The sequence below is a fragment of the Microplitis mediator genome, chromosome 2 (genome assembly GCF_029852145.1).
Source record: "Microplitis mediator isolate UGA2020A chromosome 2, iyMicMedi2.1, whole genome shotgun sequence".
Lineage (NCBI taxonomy): Eukaryota > Metazoa > Arthropoda > Insecta > Hymenoptera > Braconidae > Microplitis > Microplitis mediator.
The window spans coordinates 23,820,289-23,840,851 of NC_079970.1; the positions used below are offsets into that span (position 1 = coordinate 23,820,289).

Here is a 20,563-nt window from a genome sequence, read left to right on the forward strand (position 1 = left end):
TTTTAAATATTTATATTATTAGATTGTGTGAAAAGTACTCAATATTTATTTTATAAATTCCTATATGAATTATTCAAGCTCACGACAATAAATCACACTCTGGAAGTACAAACTCTCCTGCTTCATTTATTTAACTTGCAGTAAACCAAATTAACTAAATATTTTTAAATATACCCAGTAATAGTTACTGATCATTTTTTTATTTTAAAACCACCCGTGACATATTTTATTAACCGCCGGTTAATTTCATCAGATCGCATCATGTCCTATTTTTTTTTTATTCTCAATCTGCATCCGAGATATTTTTATTTAATTAAAAGCAACCAACGGCCAATTATTTTTTTATATTTACTCCGACTATTTTCAGTTCCGTTTTTTTACCGGCGAAAATTTTATTTTTAAAATTCATAGGATCCAAATATATATAGATCTGTCAGGGCAAGATGGCCATGCAAAATTTGTAAATTAAAATTTCCAGACAAAACGGGCCTCCGAAAATTTTTCAAAAAATACTCAGAGGCAATACGGACATGTCTATTTATTATTTATTATAAATTATGATTCGGAAGTAAGCAGACAATCAACAATTTTTGGATTTTGTTTTTCACTAAATCAAATACGAAAAAAAACTAAAACTAAAAATATGCACATGTAGAAAATTGAGAAAATTCTAGGTGAAATTTTTTAAAATAATTTATAGTTTTGAAAAAATCTAAAAATTATTAGGCGTCGGCTAACTTCAGTATCATTATAAATTAGGGAACTGAAATGATACTGAAGTTAGCCGACGTCTAATAATTTTAAGATTTTATTAAAAATCATAAATTATAAAAAAAAAATATTTGAAAAAATTGCACCTGTAGTTTTTTAAATTTTCGACATGCATATTTTTAGTTTTTGTTTTTCAATAATTGATTTGTTGAAAAAAAAATCCGAAAATTACTAATTGTCTGCTAACTTCAGGATCATGAACTGAAATGACTAGTCGATAAATAAAATTCAGTAATTTAATACTTATGCAAGTCGACCAGAGTACAGGGTACAATAATAAAGATTACGATAGTGCGTAAACGAAATATCAAATTTCATAAGAGAAAGTGTGATAATTATCAAACCCTGGTACTAAAAAAGGATTAAATAAGTCGACATATAAATTTAAATACTGGCCGCGACCGCGAGTAATTTTATATCACAATAAAAATACAGATGACAAATATCATTTCGAGACACGGTAAATATATACATACATATAAATAAAATAAAAAATATATATATATCCAGAGAATCGAATAGGTGAGAGCTTGTGAGAATTGAGATGAAAAAAGCGGGAGGAAAGGAGTGCGCGCGTGACGTCAGGATTGTCATGGCAACACCCCCGAGTACTCAGCAGTATATTCACAGTGTGCTGATTGTAGAGTTCATTCTGCTCTCATCGACTATAAAGAAATCTGGCATTAGGAATAGCCATCCAACTGCCATGTCCATCACTATCCACATATATTGTATTCTTATATATCATATATTTAATCAACGATTAATACTAAAGTTTTCCGGGGCTCAGAATCTCTCGCTGCAAAAACTTTTACTTTTCTCAGCATCGCGCACTCGATAAATTATTCAAACAATTAACGGCTGATAGATATATATTTATATTTATATTTAATATGCATAGCAATAACAAATCGTGTGGGTATTTTTGCACATACATTAAAACACGAGTAACCCACGCAACTGGCTTATGCTTAAGTATATTTTTCAAGTTCATGTCGTAATACTGATATAATAATCGAGCGCATCGTGTAAAGAAATGGTTTTAACTCTTTTAAATTACCGAACATATATAAATATATATATATATATATATAGACTCATACATTTATTATGAGATGACTATAAATATTGAGGTAAATGCACCAGTAATACATTTAATGTCCCGATGTTTAAATCAAATTATCTTTTAATATTTAAAATTGCTCTGCCATCCGCTCGAGTACGAAATTATATTTTATTATTATAAATTACTGATTAATTTTTTATCAAGCTATTTTAATTTCATTTATCAATCCAATGAATGATTGATGACATTCATCAACTATTTATTGAGATATTAAAAAATTTTTTAAAAAATTGTCAGATATTTTAAACGTCAGGTAAAAAAATTCCAAGTGATTGGATCCTTATCAACATGAACTCGACTTATAAATAATGCGATAATAACTAAAATCTATCAATACTCGATTCAACTTATCGTCTAAAATATAAATGTCAGAGTTGGAAGTTTATTTCAACCGTTCCCATATTCTGTCAAACTCATCGTTAAAAGGAACGACGAGTTGTTTCTGGTTGGTAACAATTATTCCGTCGTAATTTCCGAAGAACGCCTGCATTGTCCAGTTAGTGCTCCCGTAAATCAGAGTCTGCTTATCACTTACGGTAAATTTATGATGCATCAATGAGGCCTTTGATCGCTGGATCCTCACTTTAATGCCTAATAAATAAACCCGAGTGTTGAGAATAATTATTGTGCTGGCGAATGAGTGGCAATTATTTTTTTTTTAAATTCAAATAAATACCTGTGCGTCTCAGGCGCGTCAACTGATCACCGCATGCTGAATTTTCTGACATACTGGCGTCGGCAATAACTCGGACGTTTACTTTCCTCTTGTGGGCACGCGAAATCGCGTTTATTATTTCCTGACATGTTACGATGTACATACAGACGTCGAGGGTTTTGGTACTGCTGTCCATGTAATGAATTATGCGACTGAAAATAAATAATAAAAAAATTAAATGTTAAAAAAAAAACCGTTGGAAGATAATGATTTTAAAATTGACAGACAATTAAAAATTTTTGGTTTTTTTTTTCAACAAATCAATTGGAAAAAAATAAAAAATAAAAAAATGCACATGTAGAAAATTAAAAAAACTGTAGGTGCAATTTTTTCAAATATTTTTTTTTTTTTTATAATTTATTGATTTAAAAAATAATCAAAAATTAGACGTCGGTTAACTTCAGTATCACTGAAGTTAGCAGACAATTATCAGTTTGCGGATTTTTTTTCAACAAATCAATTGGAAAAACTAAAAAATGCACATGTAGAAAATTAAAAAAACTATAGGTGTAATTTTTTCAAATATTTTTTTTTTATAATTTATTGTTTAAAAAAAAAAAAAATTAGACGTCGGTTAACTTCAGTATCATTGAAGTTAGCAGACAATTATCAATTTGCAGATTTTTTTATCAAGAATTTAATTTAGAAAATAAAAAAATAAAAATATGCACATGTAAAAAATTAAAAAAACTACAGGTGCAATTTTTTTTTTTCAATACATCGTTTTTAAAAAAATGATACTGAAGTTAGCAGACGTCTAATAATTTTTGGATTTTTTTTAGACGATAAACCAGAAGAAAAAAAATATTTGAAAAAATTGCACCTGTAGTTTTTTAAATTTTCTACATGTGCATATTTTTAGTTTTTTTTTTCTTCAAATTTAATTGTTCAAAAAAAAATCCAAAAATTTTGAATTGTCTGCTAACTTCAGGATCGTTTAAAAAAATACAAAAATTATTAGACGTCGGCTAATTTTAGTATCATTTAAAAACGCGTCAAAATTAAAAAAAATCCGTATTCAAAAAATTATTCGTAGATAAAATATAATAATAATAAATAATTGAAAAATTACTTGATACAATTGATAGGACATCTTGAACCACATGGTCGTTTCCTAGATGCATGCGCCCGGCATCCCATCGAATCTTCAGCAAAAAAAAATACTTCACTTATCAGTTTATTATTTTCATCTTCATCTTTATCTTTGTCTTCATCTTCTCTGCTCAGTATTTTTTCTCTCAAGTAATTTTTCCATAGTTTCCAAATTAATTCCGTGGTGATTAATCCGGTTGCAGTGTACAGTGTTACAGATATTAATCTATTCATCATTACGACAATTAATTGCCAGTGCAAGTGAATACAAGCTTCGATTGTTTATTCCGTTGCTTTGTTCACGAGTGTAGAAAAGGCGGGATAACCGGTACTCAACAATGGTACCAACTACAATTAATTTCACTGAATTTATGATAAATTACCGACAGTCAGCAGGTAAGAAATTTGACTTTTCAAATTTGGCGCTAGTGCGCAGTTACTTCATAATTGCGCAGTTGCTATAAATTAAACCAATGACGTGTCAACGTGATGGGATTTGATTGGCTGGTAGTAATCCCAGAATTCTTTGCGCCTGAGCAATCAAGAGTGGGAAGTTTACCCTCCGTCAGCTCACCCTTTCCGCTTTCTCTTTGTCCGTTGTCGCCGTCGAGATCAGTTCGTTTTCTTATCCTAGTGCTCACTCGTAGTTTTATATTTTCTACTACTTCATAAGCCGCGTCGCGCTTATGAAGCCATTGCTATTAAATTTGAATTTTTTTATGGTTCACTGATAAAATACAAGCAATAATTATTAATTAATAATGGACACTGAGACTAAACCGGAAAACGCGAATCCGTCTCAGGAAAATAGCAATGAAAATAATCAGCGGCAAGGACAAAATCAAGGTGGCGGCGGTGGTGGAGGAGGCCGTGGAGGACGTGGCCGTAAAGGTTCTAGATTTTCTGGTGGCCGCGGTGGTGGCGGCGGAGGTGGACAAAGAAATAACGACATGCAGGTAAATAATTTTTTCAATAAATTTTATTCCACGTAATTAGAATTTTCTAGCGTCGGTTTTAGGCGCCATTTTATTTACCACGCGGTGCGTGCACAGTATGGCTGCCATTTTTAATTCATTAATTTTTTTAAATTTAATTATCTGCAAATTAGTTTTAGTAGATGATTGATGATAATTTCGTTTGATGATTTTTTTTTAAGATGAAAATGAGCGACTCTATGATGGACGATCAGGGTATGCCTGATAATATGGGGGCTGGTATCATGGGTGCAGGACCGCCAGGTCATGATGGTGGTGGCGATAATAGAGGCGATGGTCGTGGAGGTGATGGTCGCGGTGATAACCGCGGAAGTGGTGGCCGCGGCGGTGGAGGCCGTGGAGGCGGACGCGGTGGCCGAGGAGGTGGCGGTGGCGGTGACAGGAACATGGGAAACAGATCTCAGGAGGTAAATTTATTTTTTATGATTTTCAAACCCAAATATTTATATGAGTGTAAATGTCGCAGACATCAGACAATTTTTAAATTTTAAAAATGCATGTACTGATTTTAAAATTTTCTAAAAGTCCATTTTTTAATTTTTTTGTTGAAAAAATAGTATTTTATTATTTTAAAACTGTCAGATGTCCGCCAACTTTACTGTCATGATATATATTTACATATGAATACCTTGAAATTTATTTTTAATTGTCCTAGGACCGATTAATGGAGAGAATCATGAGTCTCAATGGACCGACACACGATCTCCCGCCTCAAGACACCTCTGAAAAAAAATTCAGTGGCCGTAACCGTCTGTACGTGGGTAATTTGACCAACGACATCAGTGAGGAAGAAATCAAAAGCATGTTCAGTCCGTATGGAGAAATATCTGAGCTGTTTGTCAACAAGGAGAAGAATTTCGCGTTTCTCCGAATGGTAATTTTCCACAATTTTATTATTTTTTTTTTTTTTTTTAATTTATTTAATCCAAAAAATTCTGCATCTAAATGATTATAAAAATTACCGTCTGAGCTTCAGTGATAATACCCCACGGCTGCTTTTTTTTAAAAGTTATGATACTGTTACCTAAAAAAATATTTATTGTATCGAATTCTGGACGTCGGAGTAACGAAAAAATTTTTAGGATTACAGAATAAATGCTGAGAAAGCCAAGCACGAGTTGGATGGAACGATGCGCAAAGGCCGTCCGATAAGAGTGAGATTTTCTCCACACTCTTCAGCGATAAAAGTCAAAAATCTCACACCCTGGGTGTCAAATGAGTTACTGGAGAAGTCCTTCAGCGTTTTCGGTGAAATAGAACGAGCTATCGTCATCGTTGATGACAGAGGAAAGAGCATGGGCGAGGGAATTGTTGAATACGTACGCAAACCATCTGCTCAAATGGCTCTCAGAAAATGTAACGAAGGCTGTTACTTCCTCACAGCGTAAGTTTTATTTACTTTTACTTTAATTGATAGCAGTGCAGCCAGATCGTGGGATATTTTTACCCCCTCCTGCCATTACACCCCATGGTATTTGATCGCGGGAAGGGGTAAAAATATCCCACGATCTGGCAGCACTGATTGATAGGGTAAAAGGACCATTAGTTGCCACGGTTCCATTTTTGGACATTTGATACTTGAAATTTATTAATGAAAAAGTATCAAATAAAATTTCCATTTTAATGTCCAAAACTGGGTCCAAAGTGCCCGAAAACGGTACCTCTATCCTACCCCGACGCCACGCTTGTTTGATTTATTTTTGATTATACAAGTGCCAAATATTATTTTTGATAAGGGGAAAATTAATAGTCCGAATAGGAAGCATGGTTTAGAATATTTACATTTTACTGTGTGCCAAAAATTCGGATACACTTTCAATATCAATATATTTTTTTTACGATTCTGAAGTTAGCAGATGATTAAAAATTTTTTGGTTTTTTTTTATGAACAAATCAATTGCAAAAAAAAAAACTAAAAAAATGCACATGTAGGAAATGTCATGAACTATATGTGCAATTTTTTCAAATATTTTTTTTTATAATTTATTGTTTGAAAAAAAATCCAAAAATTATTGGACGTCGGCTAACTTCAGTCATTTTTTAAATTTTTATAATTTATTCTTTTATGTAAATTTATTTTTATTTTTATTTTCATAGATCATTGAGACCGGTCGTTGTCGAGTCACTCGAGCAACAAGATGACATTGACGGTTACCCAGACAAAAATATTCCACGGAAAAATCCGGACTTTTTCAAAGCCCGTGAAATAGGACCGCGATTCGCTCAACCCGGCAGCTTTGAACACGAGTACGGAACAAGATGGAAGCAATTGCACGAGTTGTACAAACAAAAGGAGAAGGCGCTCAAACGTGAAATGGCCATGGAAGAAGAAAAACTCGAAGCTCAAATGGAGTTCGCCAGATACGAGCACGAAACAGAGTTACTTCGTGAACGTAAGTTCCACTGCTCTTATATTTATATTTTTATTAAAATCACATCCCTGCCGCCACGCTTGAGTGATTTACTTTATAATCATCAAGTGCCAAATGTATAATTAAACCAGGGTAGAGTAAAATAAGTCCCAATCAGGAAGCACGATTGTATTTTAATTGCTTTACGTGTGCCAAAACTTTTGGGAACAATCGACCATTTAAATAAATTATTTTATTTAAATAAATTACTATTTTTTACTCATGATCTTATTTACAGAACTGCGTATTCGGGAAGCTGACCGCGAAAGACAGAAGCGCGAGTGGGAAATGAAGGAACGTCAGGCCCAGGAACGACGGTCGCGTGAAGAAGAAGTTCAGCGACGTCAGCAAGAAGAAATGGCCATGAGAATTCGTCGTCAAGAAGAAGAATTACACAGACGTCAGCAGGAAAATAATCTCTTCATGCAGGTTCGTAGCATCACTCATAAAAATTTCTTATCAACAATTTCATTTTACTAATAAACATTTTTTTATTTTTACAGGAACAGGCGATGCGCGGCGGAGGTGGTGGTGGCGGCGGCGGTAACAAAAATTACGACACCGCTGGTGCCAACGACCGAGACGTTTATCCCGGACCAGATGGTAAATTTTTTTTTCTACAACTCGATACCCACAGAACCCAACAATCTTTCAGTATCATCTTCACTTAACTGTCGCGATTCTCAAACTAAAATGAATTTTTTTTTTTTTTACAGGCGGAAACAACATGCCAGTGGTAACGTATTTTAATTCTTTTAAACTAAAAATTTTTTCTCTTGAATTAAATTTCTTTTTCTCATACATTAGTTGATAATCTAATCATGCTCATACTCGTATCACTTGAAATCAATTGACGTTTCAGTGTTAACATTCTAGTAAAAAAAAAAGTAATATTTTTTTAACAAAAATTACGATTTAAATAATCCGAGGATCGAAATTTAATAATCGCTAGAAATTACCCGTAGTTATTTTTATTTATCGATAACAGTCGATATTAATTTTTTTTTTTGCATGATAAGATGAAAGACATCAATAGATTTGTCCGTAATCTAAATGCGCGTTAACTCTTCTGATGAACATGATGCTAACAGAGTTCTTGTGCCTGCAATACAGTTCATTACTCTCTGCACACTATTTGCGCAAAGTAATTTTTTAATTATTTTCAAAAATTATCTGGTTTCTGTTGATATTAAATTTTTAAATTAAGAACATAACCGCATGGAGTTATCGTCTGGCATTTATCTTTATTTGCGATACGTTCGCTTACACAATTACTTACTAAAATATATATCTGTATATATATTAATATATATCATCGGTAAAATTAAACAAAATTAATTATTATTTTTATGCCTCAACATCAGCGTGCAAGTTTTTGCACAAAATAAATAACTTTTATTTAAACATTTATTTTTATAAATCATTTGAAATTAAATAGGCTGCCTTGAATACAATATATGTATATCTATCATATATATGTATATAAATAAATTTATATATATAAAGTTGTACATAAAATTTTGTACTCCCGGTAGTCGGGTCGAAAATTTAACTGCTGGAGCAGTTGATTATTGATAATAATTATTTTTCTTGGGGAGGGAAAAAAATAAACGAAAGATTTATAAATTTTATAAAAGAGGTCACTCTTTAATTTAATGACTACATATAAATCTGACTACGTACAGCAAATGTACAAACCAGTAGTCGAGGAATTTTATTTTTACATAAAATTGTTATCAATTTTTGTTACAATGGACCGCGCAATTAACTCGTATGTCTTAATAGGCAGCTTAATGATAAGATTAATTATCTCATATAATTGTTTATTTAAAACAAACAAAAAAAAAAATAATTTGAACATGTCAGGATCGATATCTCCATGTGTGTGCAGGCAAAGACTCTGTTTTATATCTCTGAGTGCATTTGTTTCCTGGTAAAAAAATAACTAGCTGTAATGATACTTGATGATTATTCTTGTACAGGTTTACAACCATCTTGGCTAATTATACAGACCACTAAAAAATGCCCAACTATTTTTATTTATTTAATCATAAGGAAATGCGTCGTACTGTTTACGTCTTAGGTAGACTGTAACGTTTAATTAATATATAAAAATTTATTATTGGAAGTTTTAATTATTTTGAGTTGACAAAGTGACCCTGATCAAGTCTCTTAGCTACTCATTATAATTATTGATCTTTCAGTATTAATTTTAATTAAGTAATTTATATAAATATATCAAAGTCCTCGTCAGTAAATCTCCAAACTCCATTTTTTTTACAGGATAAAATTGTTGAATTATTACTGTAATTAATTTTAATTAAGCGGTAAAATTTAACCAATACGATATTTATCAAGTTCGTTATCGTGCTATAGGGGAAATTAAAATATGATATTACGATATGTCGAATGTAATTTTAAAAATCCGAATTTTGGACCGATTGTAGAGCGAGATGATGATAATCAAAGTGGGTGTCCTTCTTTACCTCTCATAAAATATATCAGGTGAAATATCTCTGAAAAAATATCAACTTACGCCTCCACCAACTGTATAATTGAGTTATCAGTGATAAATATCGCACCTGATATATTTTTGCTGAAGTAAAATGAGGGAGAGACATCAAAGTGTAGGTCGTATTAATTTAAACGAATTCATTTTTCATATATTCGTATATTTCGAATAGCTATCGGTAGAATTTTTTCAAAGACCACACTGAGAAAAAAAATACTTTTATTAAGAACATTTATTTGATACAAGAACGTATATTCTTGATAATTTTAAAGAATATGTAATTTTGTCTCAATAATTCGTAGAATTGAAAGAAATAATTTTTATTTAATTCAAGTAAAGCTATTCTTTTGTTTACTCATAATATAATATAATATCAAATTCATATAATAACAAAAATAAATTTTATGTTTTTTTCTCAAGAAATTGATAATTAATAATAATGAAATAAATATTTTTAACGGATTTCTTGAACCAAGAAATTCTTGTTTGGAAATAGTATATTACACACCGAGGGAAGTAAAGTAAGAAATGTCTCAGATCACATGTAATTGTGATCTGAGGCTTTCTTATTTACTTCCCGAGGAGTGTATACTATTTTTCTCCTCGACGGAGGCGGGAAGCGGCAACTTCGTTTTGCACAGCGGGACGAAAGTTGACGCTTTCCGCCCGGAGGTGAGAAAATTAGTATTTTTTTCCCCAGTGCAATGGGTTGTAGGAAAAAATAATCGTAATTTAAACAAAGCAAAAAATTAATTTGTCACCAATTAGTAACAAAGTTATAAATATTCAAAGGTTCTGACAATTTAAAAATAAGCGAAAACGAGTAAGCGATGGAGTGAAAGAGAGCACACTGAGTAGCACAACAACTGCCTCAATACCTTAAAAGTACCACCAAATTACCATTAGCAAAAATGACAACTTAATTTTATTTAAAATTTCGACCCAGGAGATTTTCTACCAGGACATTGATAGATTAAAATACTGAATTTCTTCCAACAAACGGGACAAAAACTATTTATCTAATAGTCTCGTTGACGTACATGTACTATAAAAGTATATATATTTATCGGCAATGCGTCGTTGGGCATTTTTGTCGGTTAAATGTATACTGTATAACTTAAGATAAATCTAAAGGACTTTAGCAAGTAGCGATCTAGCGATCTGCTTTGAACCTCTTAAATATATAAAGTATATAAATATATTAAGTATCTTAATGAAATCGCGTCTTAATGTTAACAAAAAAGATTGTTATGTCGGTTAAATTATTCTCTAACATTATTTTTTCCCCTTTCTTTTCTATGTGATATTGACGATGATCTGCTGCTGTGTGATGGATGGTCACCTTTAATCAAAAAACCATAATAAATCTATTTATGGTTAACATCCCAATAATCTTCAATGCAATTACACTATTAAACGTTTTAATGTAAACGTTTTAATGTACGGTGTTAATTACCGTGACTTCGTCGTATATTTAAACTTTAAAAAATATTTTTTTTTATAAAAAAAATTGTAAACAATTAGGATCCTAAATCGTTCATGGACGCGTATAATAATATGGATCGTGCGAATCACGGTACCGGGGGTTACGATGATCGTGGACCAATAATGGACCTTATGGATATGCGGGTTGATATGAACAACATGGGTGGCGGTGGCGGCGGTGGTGGTGGTAACAATCGTGGTAATAACGGAGTTGGTGGTGGTCGTTGGCAAGGCGGCAATGATCGTAATCGTCAGGAAGAATTTCCAAATAAACGACGACGTTATTAGACACGATCACTAATTAATTAAACAGCCTGATAAATTAATTAATTAATTAATTAATAAACAATTAATCATTTATGATGATAATAATAATGATGATATGATTACGAAATATGGAAAAGGATAAACTCAGATAAAAGGACAGTATTACCGATATGTGTGTAGAACAATTATAAATTGATAATTTTAATTATCATGACTCCATTATTATTATTATTATTTATTTTCAATGCAATCAATTGGAAAATTACCGTCTTGATAAACATCGGCCGTAATTGTCTCCTAAATTCGTACAGAAAAAAATGGAAATTAAATTTTAGACTGGAGATCCAGGTCTAGATTTGGATCTAGATCTAGATCCACAATTAGGATCTATGTCATTTAAGTTTACGAACATCAGGTTTATTTGGATGACTAAATCATCACATTAACTAACAAATATTAATTACTAACATGGTTTATATTATTATTATTATAAGTCTTAGATATTTCAATTTATTCATTAGAACAATGAGTAATTACTGTGCATGAGCACGTAAAATAAATCTTCCGTGAAACGTTTCCAATGTTATCTACTTAAAAACAAATTAAATTTAAATTTGAATAATGAGAAATTAAAATTAATAAATACGTTTATAATTAAAGGGATTGTATATTTTTTAAATTTTTGATTGATACACAAAAATTAAAATAATTAGCGATTAGTTTTTATAAAAATACTTGGGTATTTTTATTCATTTATTTAGATCCTTTTAATTATACAGTAATTATTTAATTTAATAACAAGTAATTATGGTTTTAATTTCAATCAATTACAGTTAAGATAATTAGGTAAATGTGTTCTGATAGCTAGTCACTTGTAAAAATTAAGTAGAGGTACCATTTGTGGCCACTGCTCTATTTTTGGAGCTTTACAATTTTATTTTAATTCATAGAAAAGAACAAAATAAAATTTCCACTTTAATAGTGGGACTAAAGTATCTCTAATCATTTAAAAAATTAATTGTGTGACTGCGTCTTTTACAAATTAATTTTTTAAAATTTTTGAAGTGTCCAAAAGACGGTACCTCTGCCCTATAATTTTTAAAATTGATCTTTTACTTGTAATATAATAAATTTAATTCAATTCCACTTAGCAGTATTTTTTTCTCCAATAGTTTTTCACTATTTATTTTTCTATGTGTATTTATTTTTTTATTTCTACTCAAAAAAATTTTGGGGGGTATTTAATTTAATTAATTAATATTAACAATTAATTAATTAATTAAGAAAATAATTAGGCGAAAATTAATAGCATTCATCAGATTATCTTGACACTGAATTGATTGAATGATAATTTTATATAATAAATAAATAAAATAAACTTAAACTTATCAATTAAAATTCAATGATTTCGTCATTGTAAGCTCAGAAAAAAATGATAAATTTTTTTCTAAATTAGTCTATAAGTCTGACAAACCGAAACGAAATTATAATTTAATTATTATGTTTAGTAATGAGAGCAAATTTTTGTTCGTTATTTTTTCGGTTGAGGAATTTATTCTCAAAATAAATTATGCCATAAATAAGTACATGTATGAGTACGTAAATGTATAGATACATGTAAATATATGAGGTCATGATTTATATAATAAATAGATGGTAATTAGAGTTTTTTTGACTAGTAAGAAATATAATTTATATAGTAATCAACTGAGATATATTTTTAATTTAATTGTCTTCACCTTAGATGTGAATCTGTCTCACGCTAATACTTATTATTAATTTGCTTGGATCAATTTATCAATAAAATCTCAAAAGCAAACCAACATTTATATTTTTTTTTTTATACATACTTTTTTTAAATATTTTATGAGATTGAGAAAATCTTTCTCTTGATCAATCAATTATTTGAATGAACTAAAAATCACGAGTACAAAAGCAACTAAAATTAGCTTTGGAAAAAAAAAAAAAAAAAAAAAAAAAAAAGGTATTACAGTAACTACAAAATACTACAATATGAATTTTGAGCATTTGTTATTACAACATTCTTTAACGGCGGATGGGACATCAATCACAAGATAATCTTTCTTTCTTGAATCCACTAGTCAATGAATTCCACTAGTCCACTAATTATGAGGTGAGTAGATTGAAAAAATGTTATTTCAAAATCTTATATTATTGAATTCAAATTGGGTGGGGTTTCTCTATACATCAATAGATTTGTCTGAACAACAACATCTGTAAATATTTTATTTCAGAACACAGGAAAATATAATTGACATTTTTACAAATCATCTTTGGGGGGGACTGAATTTTTTTTGTAATATATATTTTTTTACAGGAACTACTTTATTTTTCGTTTTATTTTATTTTATTTGAAATTTTTATCTTTTATACTTAAGGTATTACGGTAGTCGTAGACTTGCATTTAATTTCCCTCATCGTGAAACGTCACTCATTTTTTTCATGATACTGAAGTTAGCCAACGTCTAAAAATTTGTTGATTTTTTTAAAAACGATAGATTAAAAAAAAAATATTTTTAAAAATTGCACTGACAGTTTATTAAATTTTCTACACGTGCATATTTTTATTTTTGTTTTTTTTTTAAATTGAAAACCAAATTCGATAATTGTCAATTGTCTGCTAGTTTCAGGATCATTTTTTTTCACGTTAAAAAAATGATAAAATTTTATTTTTTTTCGCGGGTGATTTCAAATAAAAATAATTTTTTTTTTAACCTTCGTTACTATTTTGACAAACGATGAATCTCTTGTCTGATTTTGGACTGGAAGTTTTATTAACTCCCTCGTCAAAAATTTTTATTTGCGACAAAACTCAAAAAAATTATTTTCCATACTCCGGCATGAAAAATTTTTTTTGACTGAAAATTATCACGATTTTTGAAATTACAATCAACAATTGAATTTTTTTTCTATTGATCTGAAATATTGAAATTTTAAAATCAATATTTAAATTTTTTATCAGTAAATTGAACACCTGACTCCTAATAGATATAAAATTTGAAAATTACCTACCGTAGTACCTTTAAAAAAAAAAAAACTTATTATTTATTTAATGCAAAATAAATTTTGCGTCTTCCTATCGTCTGCAGTTATGGAGAACGAATAGAAAAACTCTAATAAAATGTAGGTATATATAATCTATATATAATTAATCATAACAATGATTCATAAATATGAAAATGACCAAATAAAAATCTATCACTGATAATATAATAAATGATAAACGAGAAAACTAACTAATTTGTTGTTGTACAAGCAGCTCAGAGCTTGAATTGTTACCGAAGACAACCTAAACATATATATATATATTTATACACTCTGCTATTATCTGGTTGTCGCGGTTTGTTTTTTAAAAATCTGAGCTGTGTTAGGCAGTTGAATGACTTGTTGACACACTTTTAATTAATAAACGTGAGCTTCAAATTTTAAATAATAAAAATATAAATAAAAATAAGGATGGGGTGGGGACGGGGATGACTTAACATCTACTCCGTAGTATCAGATTGCCGATGGCAATTGTCTTCTTAATAGCGCTTCTTCATACTGATAACAAATCACAATTATTTCATCTCTGATACTTTTTTTTTTACTGTAAATTGATGCCGCAGATACTTTTATATTGTCATCATAAATAATGACCCGTATTCTTTGGAAATTGGTTTTCTCAACCATAAATATTTCACTTTATTTTATCATTATTATTTTATTTATTTAATATATCGATTAACGATAAGTCGAAAAAATACAAGTAAATGTTTTAAATAAAACTCAAAGTATAAATTAATTATTTAAGTGTAAATTATAATTATTTTTTTAACTCGATTCCAGGTCACAGTAATACCGATAGCAGCTGGTTGAGACATGGATTTATTTTAAAGTTAATCCCAGATGTTTAATATTCAGATCGATGTTTTTAACTCGACATTTCAATTCCATTGGATTTATAAATAAGTACGTATTATTTTTATTTATTTTTTTAAATTTATCGGTTGAATATTTCTATTAAATTCAAATTTATTTTTAAAATGATGATCACATCTTTCGGGGCTGATAAATTTTGATGTCAAATTTCCCAACGTGTACTGAAAATATTGAAAATTCAATTACTAGTAATTAATACGCGTTATTGTTCTTATTATTAAAAGAATATTTTTATTTTACAGATCAATAGCAAGCGAGGACGCAAGATTAAATCGCGGGGTAGAAAGAACCAATTGAATATTTTTTGTAAGTTTATTAAATATTACATTTATTTAAGTTGATAAATTTACATGATGTTTACATCTTTCGGGACTGATTAATATTGATGTCAAATTTTACTGACTTTATTTTTTTTTTAATTCAATTTTATTTGTTATGCAAGTGGATATTTATGAGTTTTCTTTTTTTTTTATAGGAGTCAAATATGACGTGCAGATGAACTTAAAGACGGGGTGTACAAGTACTCGGTAAGTTAATTTAAATTACTATTATATTTAGTCCTTAATTTTTTCAATGAATGACGAAAGCAGCGGTACCTATTAGTCTGATTAAAATTTGATGTCAACCCAATTTTCACAGATCATTTTTTAAAATTATTAATTTATTTTTACTCATAGAAATAAAATTTTATATGATTATTATTTATTTTTGATTCAGATCAATGGCAATGGAGGAGCGATTGAGTTTCTATGGACGTCCATTTAATAGTTGGTAAGTGAATTTCCGAAAATTTTATTTATTTATTTTGTTTTTTATGTGATGCTTACATCTTTCGGGACTGATTAACATTGATGTCGAAATTCAAACTGATTATTTTATCAAAACATCACTAGATTTTTTGTCAATACAATTAAAAATTAAATAGTAATTTTTCTCTTCTAGTCATCAGTGGCGAAGACCTCAAACTAAAATGGCGGTTACAGATGAATTTCAAGACGGAATGTGCAAGTACTTGGTAAGTTAATTTCAATGACAATTATATTTAGTCTTGAATTTCTTCAATGAATGACGATTCATGGTTGTCATTTAAAGTCTGATTAATTTTTGATGTCAATCTTCCTCAGAATTTTATCTCGAAATATAATTTTTTTTTTTTATTTAATGCAAATAAATTTATAAGTTCAACATTTTTTTTTATAGATTTTGGTCAGCAATCAGACGTCAGACATCTTACGAATTTGAGAACAGCAGAATGTTCCGATAATTATTCTGTAAGTATATCAATTAAAATTTTTGTTTGAATTCGCATTCGTGTAATGAATGACGATCGTATAGTAATCACTGAGCACACATATTTTCATGATGTCAATTATTTCAGAATTTTCCTTTAAAAAAATAAATATTATTTTTCATTAATAGAATTTTCAATTAATAGCTTCAATTTTTTTTAGCGCCCATTCAATGCCAGGTTGGGGTCTCAAATTTTCGGGACCAAAGGGCGGAATAATTTTTGTAAGTATTATTTTGAAAATGAGACAAAATTCAATTATTATTTACTTATTCAATGAATGACGAACGTCAATCATATGCATTTCTGAAATCCTCAATTTGATGTAAAAAATTTCTCAGATTCTTTTCTTTAAATAAATTTTTTTTTTTTTCTTTAATTGAAAATTAATTAAAATTTTTTTTACAGCTCCAACATCCAGCGAGAAAATAAAATACCAGCCGCTAAACTTCAAAGAATTTTCATTGGTAAGAATTTCCCTCAATTTTCCAACCCCAAATGATTATAAAATAAAAAAGAAAAAAAATGTATCTGATGAGTAATTGGCTAGAGTCCTGATTAAAAGATGACACAATTTCGTTCACTTCCTGATTTTTATTTACTCCTTACAACAATCAAAATTATTTATTCCCCATATTAATTTACAAAATTTGTTTCAGCCGCAGCTCCAACCCTCCAACATCACCATAAAAAAAAAATTCTTTTACTATAAATTGTAAAATAAAAAAAATGTATTCTCATATATGACAAATAAAACCCAGGATAAATATAAACAAATATCAGCTTTGACAACATTATTTTTTATTAATTAACCGCAGAAAGCCTTCACTTACACCCTTCATATTCACAGAAAAAAAAATAATTTCGGTTCGACAAAATTACAACTTATTGTTTTCATACATAAAGTCAATAATATATTTATATTAAATGTGTGCTAAACAGTACAAAAATTTGATAACGTTACGAAATAATTGGCGGTGATTTATTTTTAAAATTCATGACGATGTACAGTAAGTATGTGCATTAAATACATTTTAAAATAACATGAGACGCGGTACAAGTACAGTAAATACACGGCCGGAGCGGGTGGAAGGAATGATTTGGTGTTTTGAGCTTCTATTTATCTATAATAATCTCTATAATTAATTAATTAGTTAATTAATCAATCACATTATTAATTTTAGTGACTAATCGCTGCCTTTACCAAATTCGTTTCTTGCGCAATTATTTCACACTCGGAAATAAACCCAAGCTGTCAATTAACTTACGGCATCTAATTACATGTAATGCCTCTATATATACATATATATGCATATATATTTATATATTTATTTAAAACGCATTGCAACCACGTCGGTTTTTAAGCATTTTGTTAAAAACTTGTACGTTAAATCCGGTAATTGTTCGCTAGCAATTATATTTTTATACATTTTGTTAAACTCGATACTTTTTACATATTTTATTTTATTTTATTTCAATTATTGTAGATCACAGACAACTTGTTCTTAATTCATAAAAACAATTTACTTTTTTTATTTTAATTTTTTGTTTTATTTTGTAATTAATGATAGCGTGTGTGTACATATGACGTGTAATTGTAGTGTGCGTGTCCAGGCAAATTTTTTTTTCAAATTCACAAGCACTCAATACCATTGTGTACATAAAACAATAACAATACTGACGTCATTGAGCATTGTTAAGTAATTAAAAAATCTAGATCGATTAGATAAAAAAAATGACTGAATAAAAAACCAATGCTCTGATAAATGAACGGGCGTCGGAATTATTTATTTTAAAAATAAATTACGCATCGACACTTACGCATTTTATTTTAAAAAATCACACAAATGCACAGTAATTATTATTTTTTAAAAAATGACGCCTGGTTTTATTGGACGGCCGGGAAAAGTCAAGGTAATTTTTGTCCGATTAATTAATTAATTAGTATATTTTTTTAGTAAAATAATAAATTTAAATGGACTGTTGGTGGCGTTAATTGTAATGAGCATTACAATTTTTAAGATACTTAAGTCTTATATATTTATATTTGTATTTATAAATCGTGGCGTGGAGCGAATTTTTATAAATTAACTATCGATACTAAGATGCCGGTGAATGAACGCGTATGATCCCACAACAAGCGAATTATTAAATTTTTATTTAATAATTTTAACATGAGTAATCATTTATTCTTTTTTTTTATTCTCTTATGCGTTAATTTATTTATTTATTTATAGCATTTATTAAATATGAATATTGCAAATCATACTCTCTTATAAAATTTAATATCAGAGCGAACCAGACCTTTTATTTATTTATTTATATATATATATTTATTTAAAACAATACGTCAAATCCTATTTTATCGTTACTCACGTTATCAACGAATATCACTTGATTTGTATTTTTATTTGGTATTTAAACTCGAAAAATTCGTTGAATGTCCAATATGTTTCTCATATTTACCCGTATGGTTATCAGATAACGGAGGAATCTCGAGTACAATAGGGGTAAGAGTCTTGACTCTGATATTTATTCGGTAGTTTTATATATCTTCTGGTTCACTCCGTAATGTTTGGGAGTACAATCAAGTGCTCTCGATTTTATCGCGATAACTATCTGGAGAAACGATTGTGCCGGTGCCAAGTTGGTTCCTCTTGACCGCGGAATCAAATCGATAACTTTTTATTGTATTTTATTATATTATTTATATATATTTTATAGTTTTTCTTTATCTATTTGGGCTTCCATGAGATGTTGTTCAAACCTTGGAAATGACGCTTCAGACTGCCGCTGTCGGCCCAGCTGGAGTTAAGATACTCGTCGTCATCATCTTGCTCAAGTTTCTGATAAAAAATTTAATTTCAAAAATTTTTATTAATTATTTTGTTATAAATATTTACTGTAAATTTATTTTTTAAAAAATTGCGGGTCTAAGTTTTTTAAAATTGCGAGTCTGATTTTTTTAAAATTGCGGGTCTGATTTTCTAAAATTGCGAGTTTAATTTTTTTGAAATTGAGGGACAGATTTTCAAAAATTGCGGGTCTAAGTTTTTTTAAAATTGCGAGTCTGATTTTTTAAAACTGCGGGACTGATTTTCAAAAATTGCGGGTCTAAGTTTTTTTAAAATTACGAGTCTGATTTTTCAAAATTTCGGGACTGATTTTCAAAAAATTGCGGGTCTAAGTTTTTTTAAAATTACGAGTCTGATTTTTCAAAATTTCGGGACTGATTTTCAAAAAATTGCGGGTCTAAGTTTTTTTAAAATGGCGAGTCTGATTTTTTAAAACTGCGGGACTGATTTTCAAAAATTGTGGGTCTAAGTTTTTTTAAAATTACGAGTCTGATTTTTCAAAATTTCGGGACTGATTTTCAAAAATTGCGGGTCTAAATTTTGTTAAAATTGTGAGTCTGATTTTTTTAAAATTGTGGGTCTGATATTTTAAAATTGCGAGTTTAATTTTTTTAAAATTGCGGGACTGATTTTCGAAAATTGCGAGTTTAATTTTTTAAAAGTATTTTATAATTTTATTAAAATTAAAATAAGTTTCTTCTGATAAAATTTATCTAGTAAATTTTTGATAATTAAATTTATAAAATTTTTTTTTTATAATTTTTTGGAATTACTGTGTAGTATATTATGTGAAAAGGGATAAAATGATCGATTTAGACGAGGGTAAGCTTAATTGGAGCCGAAGGCAAAAGCTGCCATCTGTGACGATTTCTGCCCTAGGGAAGAAGCTGATGATTTTCGACCGCTGTCAGTTTTTCAATCTGAAATTTAGATACATCAGGGATTTCGTCATTTCGACGGTCCAAATATACATTGACCGTTTCAATGCAGGCGAGTGTACTTTAACAAAATTCAAAGGGCGCGTAAAAAAGGTGTAATTAATTAATTTAAAATCGAGAGGGATTTATTAAAATTTTGAACTCAAAGGGCTGACTTTTAAAACAT

General features: G+C 29.4%; 3 protein-coding genes across 8 annotated transcripts in view; 1 reads left to right on the forward strand and 2 right to left on the reverse strand.

Annotated features, from left to right (window-relative positions):
- Positions 1 to 1,561: 1,561 nt before the first annotated feature.
- On the reverse strand, positions 1,562 to 3,996 carry LOC130663433 (uncharacterized). Its single transcript, XM_057462656.1, has 3 exons — positions 3,685 to 3,996; positions 2,574 to 2,764; positions 1,562 to 2,488 (listed from the first exon to the last, which is right to left on the reverse strand). Exons 1-3 carry the CDS (start codon positions 3,939 to 3,941, stop codon positions 2,280 to 2,282), a joined length of 657 nt encoding a protein of 218 aa, XP_057318639.1. The 5' UTR covers positions 3,942 to 3,996; the 3' UTR covers positions 1,562 to 2,279.
- Positions 3,997 to 4,280: 284 nt separating this feature from the next.
- LOC130663434 (protein no-on-transient A-like) lies at positions 4,281 to 17,381 on the forward strand. 2 transcript variants are annotated; one of them, XM_057462657.1, is made up of 18 exons: positions 4,281 to 4,660; positions 4,861 to 5,106; positions 5,355 to 5,573; positions 5,782 to 6,083; positions 6,797 to 7,092; positions 7,349 to 7,539; positions 7,614 to 7,713; positions 7,827 to 7,846; positions 11,147 to 13,508; positions 15,224 to 15,346; positions 15,559 to 15,622; positions 15,792 to 15,843; positions 16,034 to 16,087; positions 16,259 to 16,331; positions 16,517 to 16,587; positions 16,768 to 16,828; positions 17,013 to 17,071; positions 17,264 to 17,381. In XM_057462657.1, the coding sequence occupies exons 1-9, from the start codon at positions 4,466 to 4,468 to the stop codon at positions 11,393 to 11,395; spliced, it is 1,818 nt and encodes a 605-aa protein (XP_057318640.1). In that variant the 5' UTR covers positions 4,281 to 4,465; the 3' UTR covers positions 11,396 to 13,508; positions 15,224 to 15,346; positions 15,559 to 15,622; positions 15,792 to 15,843; positions 16,034 to 16,087; positions 16,259 to 16,331; positions 16,517 to 16,587; positions 16,768 to 16,828; positions 17,013 to 17,071; positions 17,264 to 17,381. The 2 variants fall into 2 exon arrangements, with proteins under 2 accessions (XP_057318640.1, XP_057318641.1); XM_057462658.1 differs by lacking the exon at positions 11,147 to 13,508 and having other exon boundaries at positions 4,282 to 4,660.
- A 678-nt stretch (positions 17,382 to 18,059) lies between these two features.
- Positions 18,060 to 20,563, reverse strand: part of LOC130663437 (cilia- and flagella-associated protein 298) — a 41,947-nt gene continuing 39,443 nt past the window's right edge. For all 5 annotated transcript variants that reach the window (XM_057462666.1, XM_057462665.1, XM_057462662.1 and 2 more), the window contains one exon: positions 18,060 to 19,450. In XM_057462666.1, coding sequence (XP_057318649.1) covers positions 19,340 to 19,450 — 111 coding nt within the window. In that variant the 3' untranslated portion in view covers positions 18,060 to 19,339. The remainder of the gene's footprint in view (positions 19,451 to 20,563) is intronic.